This window comes from Protobothrops mucrosquamatus, unplaced genomic scaffold, assembly GCF_001527695.2.
Source record: "Protobothrops mucrosquamatus isolate PMUCROS unplaced genomic scaffold, P.Mucros_1.0 scaffold2013, whole genome shotgun sequence".
Classification (NCBI taxonomy): domain Eukaryota; kingdom Metazoa; phylum Chordata; class Lepidosauria; order Squamata; family Viperidae; genus Protobothrops; species Protobothrops mucrosquamatus.
Genome location: NW_015388125.1, coordinates 9449 through 16996, shown reverse-complemented (window position 1 = coordinate 16996; position 7548 = coordinate 9449). Strand labels below are relative to the sequence as shown.

At 51.2% G+C, this 7548-nt stretch overlaps 1 protein-coding gene across 1 annotated transcript; it reads left to right on the top strand.

Annotated features, from left to right (window-relative positions):
- The first annotated feature begins 209 nt into the window (after positions 1-209).
- Positions 210-7038, top strand: SRM (spermidine synthase). Its single transcript, XM_015823846.1, has 8 exons — positions 210-333; positions 1067-1209; positions 1958-2050; positions 3765-3918; positions 4179-4262; positions 5729-5874; positions 6214-6336; positions 6680-7038. Exons 1-8 carry the CDS (start codon positions 210-212, stop codon positions 6695-6697), a joined length of 885 nt encoding a protein of 294 aa, XP_015679332.1. The 3' UTR covers positions 6698-7038.
- Positions 7039-7548: the final 510 nt, after the last annotated feature.

Here is a 7548-nt window from a genome sequence, read left to right as displayed (position 1 = left end):
GGGGATCTGCAATGGCTCCAGTGGGGATCTGCCATGGCTCCAGTGGGGATCTGCCATGGCTCCAGTGGGGATCTGCCATGGCTCCAGCGGGGATCTGCCATGGCTCCAGCGGGGATCTGCCATGGCTCCAGCGGGGATCTGCCATGGCTCCAGCGGGGATCTGCAATGGCTCCAGCGGGGATCTGCAATGGCTCCAGCGGGGATCTGCCATGGCTCCAGCGGGGATCCGCAATGGCTCCAGCGGGGATCTGCAATGGCTCCAGCGGAGCGAGCGGGAAGCGGGGCCCGGCGGGGCTTTGCTGTGCAGCCGACCCAGCCCAGCTCCCGTCCTGGGTGCAGCGGGGCTTCTCCCCGCCACGCCGGACCATCCTCAGCCTTCCTGGTCGGGGCGTGGAGGGAGCTCCGGGCTTCCCAGGCGTTTGATGCCAGGAGCCAGGATCGCGGAGAGGCCCTCCCGGTTGGAGTTCCCCCGGGGGCAGCCCCTCGGTGGCACCAGATCCAATTGGGCTGGTGGTGCCGACGACGGGCTTCCTCGCCCAGGACTAGGCATCTCGGGATCGGGGTCAGCCGGAGCCAGTTGGAGAAAAATGGAAAAGGAACGGGGGGGAGGGAAAGTGGGTTTTGGGAACGGGCGGAGTGGAAGAGAAAGTGCTGGTCCAAGCAGAAGCTGCCACGTGTTGTTTGATGGATGGGGAGCTAGCGCTAGCGCTTAGACTTAGAGACCGCTTTATAGACCCCTCTGAGGGGTTTACAGAGTCAGCCTGTGGCCCCCCAACAATCTGGGTCCTCATTTGACCGACCTGGGAAGGATGGAAGGCTGAGCTGAGGCAGGTGGGAATGAGATGTCCCCGTCCCAGGGACACACAAGGTGGGCAAAAAAGCCTTAAGGCAGGGGGTCTTCAAACTTGGCCACTTTTAAGACTTGTGGACTTCAACTCCCAGAATTCTGGCTGAGGAATTCTGGGAGTTGGAGTCCACAAGTCTTAAAAGTGGCCAAGTTTGGAGACCCCCCTGCCTTAAGTGGATTGTGAGGCCTCCCTTTGAGTCCTCATTCCTTAAAATCCAGCGGGACCCTCTCCCCTTTACAGCAAAACCTACGGGAACGTCCTGGTCCTGGACGGAGTCATCCAGTGCACCGAGAGGGATGAGTTCTCCTACCAAGAAATGATTGCCAATCTCCCGCTGTGCAGCCATCCAAATCCTCGGAAGGTGAGCATGCTTTGCTTGCTGTTGGCTACCTGGGCTGGGGACGGCCCCCGGCGGGGTGCCAGGCCAGACTTCGCAGCCACACCAGGAGACGGAGTCCATGGAGCCCGGCCCCTTCTCTTGGCAAAGGTGTTGCTATGCCCTGGAGTAGCCTTTCCACGTGGTGGAGACCCGTTGGGGAGTAAACGAAGCAGTCAAATGTTGACCGATGATTCTTAATAGAAGATATAGACTATAGAAGTCTCTATTGGCCAAGTGTGATTGGACACACGAGGAATTGGTTTCCGGTGCCTAAGTTCTCAGTGTATGTAACAAGCAACAAGTGATCATCGTTAATTATATGTTCACGCAGCTAGTCCTCGTGGAGAAAAATCTCTGTTGCAATGCCCAATCTGTAGCATTAACATCCCTCCAGAGATCCTGGTAATGTTTAAAAGGCTGTTGAAACGCTGGCTGTTCCCCCAGGCGGGGGTAAGCTACGCTGACTCAGGAATTCTGGGAGTTGAAGTCCATGAGTCATAAAAGAGCCGAGGTTGCCCACCCCTGCCCCAGGGACTGTGGGTGCCAAGCCCTGTAGAATCACATCTATGTACTTGTTTTCTGGTACGGTAGATGCATACAATCCGTGCTTTTTTTCTACTTTTTAACACGATAAGCTCTCTTGGGGACTCGGCTGGCCTCCGAACCTAAGCAAGTCTTTGGTGGAGGTTAAGCTTGTAGCTTGAGGCTGCACCTTCTCCTTTTTGTCCAGATTCTAATTATCGGCGGTGGCGACGGAGGCGTCTTAAGAGAAGTGGTGAAGCATCCTTCAGTTGAGTCGGTAATACAGTGTGAAATCGATGAGGTACGCGGTCTTGATTTGCAAAACTTGATTTACTCTGGGAGCTGGTGGTAGGGCCTCCTGCATGAAAATCAGACACTGATGCTCCAAGTGGCACGGGTGTATTTGACCAGTAAGGAGGTGAATGTATATAGATGTATTTTATCTCGCTCCAAGAAAATATTTAGCACTATAGATATTGTAAAAGGAGAGCTGTGTTAATCTCTGGCAGCAAAGCTTATCTGTCAATAAATTCTCCTACTTTAAAGAGGGGCTGTCAGACTCCTCCCAATTTAAGTTTCCCAGACATCACAATGATTTTATAGCGATTATCACCAAGATCATGTATAATCTTGCAACATGGAACTAAAATCCTCAGGAGACTAAAATGAAGCAGAGTTGTGAAATTGCAGGGGTGTGTGGGTGTGATTGAAACCTGCCTTCCCGATGTTTGGACTTTACCTCCCAACATTTTCAGCAATGGGCTATGCCAATCCAATGCCTTTGCTCAGGGTGAGGTTTGTAGTACTGTTTAGGATTCAGGTTTTGTTTACATCTGCAATAAAGGAAGGCACCTCTGAGACTGCTAAGGTCTATTGAACTTAGCAAGTTTATTCTAATATTTTACTGAGATCCACCTCCTTGCAGTTTCCCTATTTGGATGGAGAAAACAGCCCTAAGTCTTGGACCAGAACTGCCGTGTTTAGTTGCTCTCTGTCCCCCCAAACAGGGTGCATTTGGTTTCCCCTTAATGCAGGGGTCTTCCAACTTGGCCCTTTTATGACTTGTGGACTTCAACTCTGGATGTTGAAGTCCACAAGTCATAAAAGGGCCAAGTTGGAAGACCCCTGCCTTAATGGAACGTTGTCCTGGTTAGATTGCATCAGGTGAAAAGAATTCCGACTGGCAGAATCTTCCAGAGTTGGGTGGAAGAGAAATTAAAGGATTTGATGCCCAGGAAGAGGCAGGAAATACTGCTTGTCCCAACTGGTGGGTGAGGTGGTTAGCCTGGAACAGGATGTTCTTCACCAAAGATGCTCCCCCCCCCCACCCCCAGTGAAAAATCAAACTCCAGGGCAGGAATGTTCTGGCAATGGATTTGCTCCCTCCGAGTCCTCAAACAACCTCGCAGTTCCCAGACTACGGAAATTGGGAGGCAGAAAAACAAGGCACTTTGTGGGAGAAACTCAGCAAGCCGTTAAAATTACGTTTCCTATCAAAGTTACCATGGCGGTTTCTTAATCATGATATTTACTGGGATTCATTCTCGGGCTGTTTATTTCTGAAATGATGGTCAGCTTGAAAAGTAGCCTGTATATCACGCAGTGGCAGTCCTGATTGGGCTCAAGGGCACAGCCCGGGCGGGATGCACAGAAATTATTGAAGCGGGTAGGGCCCATCGAGGATAAATTGGGAATGCAGAGAGAAGCTTCCTAACTATTTCCGTGTCCTGGCTACATCAGAAGCAGATCCTGAGGATTAAACCACGGAAGGGCTGGGTCTTAGTGGTAGCTCCAATTTGAAAGGCCGAGATTGATTCTCCAGCTTCTCCAGGCAGAGCTAGGGGGAAAAAAAAACCTTGCTTGAAATCCTGGAAAGACGTGACGTGATGTCAAGTGACTTTGATTGGCAGAAGAGTTCCACGCCCGTCCGATCAGTTGCCCCGAGTGACAGTTGGGGCTAAGCTGCTCCTGGAACTCGTTGGAGGTAGAAAAATGCATGACTCAAAATGTTGCAGGACGTGATCCAGGCCTCGAAGAAATATCTCCCGGGCATGGCGGTGGGCTATTCCAGCCCGAAGCTGACCCTCCACGTTGGGGACGGCTTTGAGTTCATGAAGCAGAACCAAGAAGCTTTTGACGTGATCATCACCGATTCTTCTGACCCCATGGGTGAGTCTGGGCAGCCGGGCCCCACCGGCAGCCTTCTCAATCCATCTTTTTCCTGCTTTGGGTTAAGGCCTCCTTCCGTCCCTCCTCCTCCAATTTTATCCTTACAATGATCCTGGCCAGTTGGTCAAGAGAAGGACAGCTCCTCTGATCACTTAGCCAACTGCAAGCCAAGGGGGATTTGAACCCACACCTCTCCAGTTTTAAATCTGGTGCATTGACCTTGCAGTGCTCTCTTTTTTTAACACCCCCTTTCTCGTCAGGTCCTGCCGAAAGCCTGTTTAAGGAATCCTACTACCAGCTGATGAAAACCGCCCTGCGGGAAGATGGGATCCTCTGTTGCCAAGGTGATTCCCGGCCAGGTCTTGTCCGGCTCTCCCTTGCTAGAGGGAGCCAAACCTCTCTTTTGGCCTTGTTTTTCTGCTATTGGGCGTTAAGATCCTCCTTAGAGCGCCCCCAAACAGTTGGGGCTCTGCATTCTCAGCACGGTTAACCCAAGTCAGTTGCAAACAGAATACAGGTCATCCTTGATTTACAACAGTTTGTTTAGTGACTATTCAAAGTTACAACGGCACCGAAAAAAAGGGGAATTAGGGCCAGTTTTTCACTTGCGACCGTCGCAGCGTCCCCAGGGGCACGTGATCAAAATTCAGACGCTTGGCAACTGACTCGTGTTTATGACGGTTGTAGCGTCCCGGGGACGTGGGATCCCCTTTTGCGACCTTCTGGCAAGCAAAGTCAAAGCCAGATTCCTGCCTGAGCAGGGGGTTGGACTAGACCAGGGTTAGGCAACCTTGGCTCTTTTGTGACTGGTGGATTTCAACTCCCAGAATTCCTGAGCCAGCCGTGCTGAGGGGAAAGGGAGAGGTTTCCAAGCTGAGCCACGCTGGCTCAGGAATTCTGGGAGCTGAAGTCCATAAAAGAGCCAAGGTTGCCTACCCCTGGACTAGATGACCTCCAAGGTCCCTTCCAACTTTATTATTATTGTTGTTGTTGTTATTATTATTATTATAACAACCGGGTTACTAACTTAATAATAATAATAATAATAATAATAATAATAATAATAATAATAATAATAATAATAATATGATGATGATGATGATGATGATGATGATGATGATGATGATGATGGAAAGGACCTTGGAGGTCATCGAGTCCAACCCCCTGCTCAGGCAGGAAACCCTATACCATTTCGGACAAATGGCTGTCCAGTCTCTTCTTAAAAACTTCCAGTGTTGGAGCATTCACCGCTTCTGGAGGCAGATTGTTCCACTGGTTAATTGTTCCAACTGTCAGGAAGTTTCTCCTTAGTTCTAAATTGCTTCTCTACTTGATCAGTTTCCATCCGTTGCTTCTCGTCCTGCCTTCAGGCACCTTGGAGAATAGCTTGACTCCCTCTTCTTTGGGGCAGCCCCTGAGATAGTCACACAACAACGGTGGCGAGAGAGGGGCAGAATTCATTTTAACAGCTGTCTCCCTTAGCAACGGGGGTTTGGTGCTCCATAGTTGAGAACTGCCTGTAATTACCTTTGCAAAATATGCCGTGGTTACTTTTAACCTTGGTTTTGGGGTTGGCTTAAGAGCTGGAGGGCATGTACAAACCCAGAAAACCGGTCTTATCCCGCCACAAGATTACTTGCGCGGTGCTTTTATATAAAAGCGAGAAAAAAACACGATGAGACTTGCAGGAGAACAACCGTCGTCTCTGATTCTGAGCTGCCTGGAGAAAAACCAGAGCCGGGGCAGACGAGACAAATCCTCCTGTTTTTTATTTTTATTTTATTTGTTTGTTTGTCCCTCTTTCGACCAGGGGAATGCCAGTGGTTGCACCTTGACCTCATAAAGGAGATGCGCCAGTTCTGTAAATCTCTCTTTCCGGTGGTTGAGTACGCCTACTGCACCATCCCGACCTATCCCAGTGGCCAGATTGGCTTCATGCTTTGCAGCAAAAATCCAGTAAGGACCCAGAGGGGTTTTGTTGTGTTTCTCCCCCCACCCCCAGTTGGTGTCATTGTGTATGGAGGCCCGGTGCAAGGCAGAAGAGGTGTCCATCTTTGTGGACATCTCAAATTGCTCCTGAGCGTCTGGCTTCTCGGTGGTCTTCCTTTGCACTGTCCAGTGGGGTGTGATTGTTGCCCGCTCGGGCCTCGTGGTAGTAGAGAAATCCTTTCCTCTCCTGGCACTTCTGGATACGGAAAGCTGCACGGGTGATTCCAAGGGCTGTGAGCGAATAAACACGGCCGTTTTTCATTTTTTCCCCTGTTTTTTCTTCCTCTTGTGCGAAATCTTTGGCAGAACACCAACTTCAGGGAACCGGTCCAGCTACTTTCCCAGGAAGAAGTAGAGCAAATGAGCCTTAAGTATTACAACTCGGACATCCACCGAGCCTCTTTCGTCCTGCCGGAGTTCGCACGAAAGGTAAAACCACTTGCGGTTTGTTTTTTTTTTGCCCTCCCTTTTGACGTCAGCGTGACGAATGCTGCAAGCCGTGGATTTGTTCCCATTCTCTGCCGCTTCCAGTGTGAGTTTCCTTGCCTTGCCCCACCCCAGTCGCTGTAAGCTCTCCCTTAGCCGTCTTTGCTGGCTTGCTCGGGCTCCCACTTTGTCCCTTCCCTCCAAAGCCTGGGAAAGTAGGGTGGGGCTGGTTTATCACTTTTGGTTTGGAGCAGAGTGTTTCCCATGCTTTACCCGCCCGTTTCCTTTAACAGGCTGTATTTTTCTGCTTCTCTTCCCTCCTCCCCCCCCCCTTTCCCTTCCCCAGGCACTGAGTACCGTGTAAAAAACACCACCGGACAGCTTGGCCTCTTCCCTTGAACTTCTGGGAGGGGGGGGGTCTCAAAAAGTGGCATCGTTCCTTCGGCGATGGCTCGGCCCTCCTCCTGTCTGCGCTCCAGGCACCCTCTCTGCCAGCTGGACGTTCCTTCCTGTTATGTATTTAAAGAAAAGGACTTGGCGTTTGGCCCATGGCAAGCGTCCAGAATATCTGCCCGGGCCTGGGTGGCAGGCTCTGCTGTTTCCAGAACGGAGTATTCACCCAGCTGCCCGCCGGCCTTTCCTTTTTAACTGCCCCAACTTGTGGATCTGTATTTATAGCTAGCAAATATATGCCTCCCTTCCGGGTTTTTTTTTCTTTTTTTTTCTGATGCTCCCTCCTGTGACTCAGCAGAGGGCCTGCTTTGGCAGCCCCCAGCCCACCCCACCCTGCACAGGGTGATGTTTTCAAAAGCGAACACCCACTTCCCATCCTTTTCCCGATTTGCCCCCCGTTGTTCGTCTCCCAGAGGACCAGCAGATCCTTCTGTTTCACTGTTTGGGTATTTCTCTCTCTCCCCCCCCCCCCCGCCGCCCTTGACTTGGACTCTGCTCTGAGTCTGACCCCATGCAGCAGCTGCCAGCTGTGTACATGCTGCTTGGCCTGCCTGCATCAAGAGAGAAGAGGGAGGAGGCGTTTTTAAGCTCCCCCTCCGTTTTGTGCCGCCGGAAACGTCCGCGGAATCGGAGAGCGCTCCCACGCGACAAGCGAGTCTGGGTCTTTTTCCGCGCCGCTCCCCAAAATCACTGTTGTAATCATGTGTCTTTGTTAAAAGCAGGGGCAGAAGCAGCCTAGAAACGAATGACCATTTACCGTTT

Excerpts from the sequence above, each read along its gene's own strand:
- SRM (XM_015823846.1), top strand. The coding sequence starts at position 210 with ATGGCTCCAGCGGGGATCCGCAATGGCTCCAGCGGGGATCTGCAATGG. Across the intron at positions 1,210-1,957 it reads GCCATCCAAATCCTCGGAAG|ATTCTAATTATCGGCGGTGG; the intron begins GTGAGCATGCTT and ends CTTTTTGTCCAG. Across the intron at positions 4,263-5,728 it reads TGGGATCCTCTGTTGCCAAG|GGGAATGCCAGTGGTTGCAC; the intron begins GTGATTCCCGGC and ends TCTTTCGACCAG.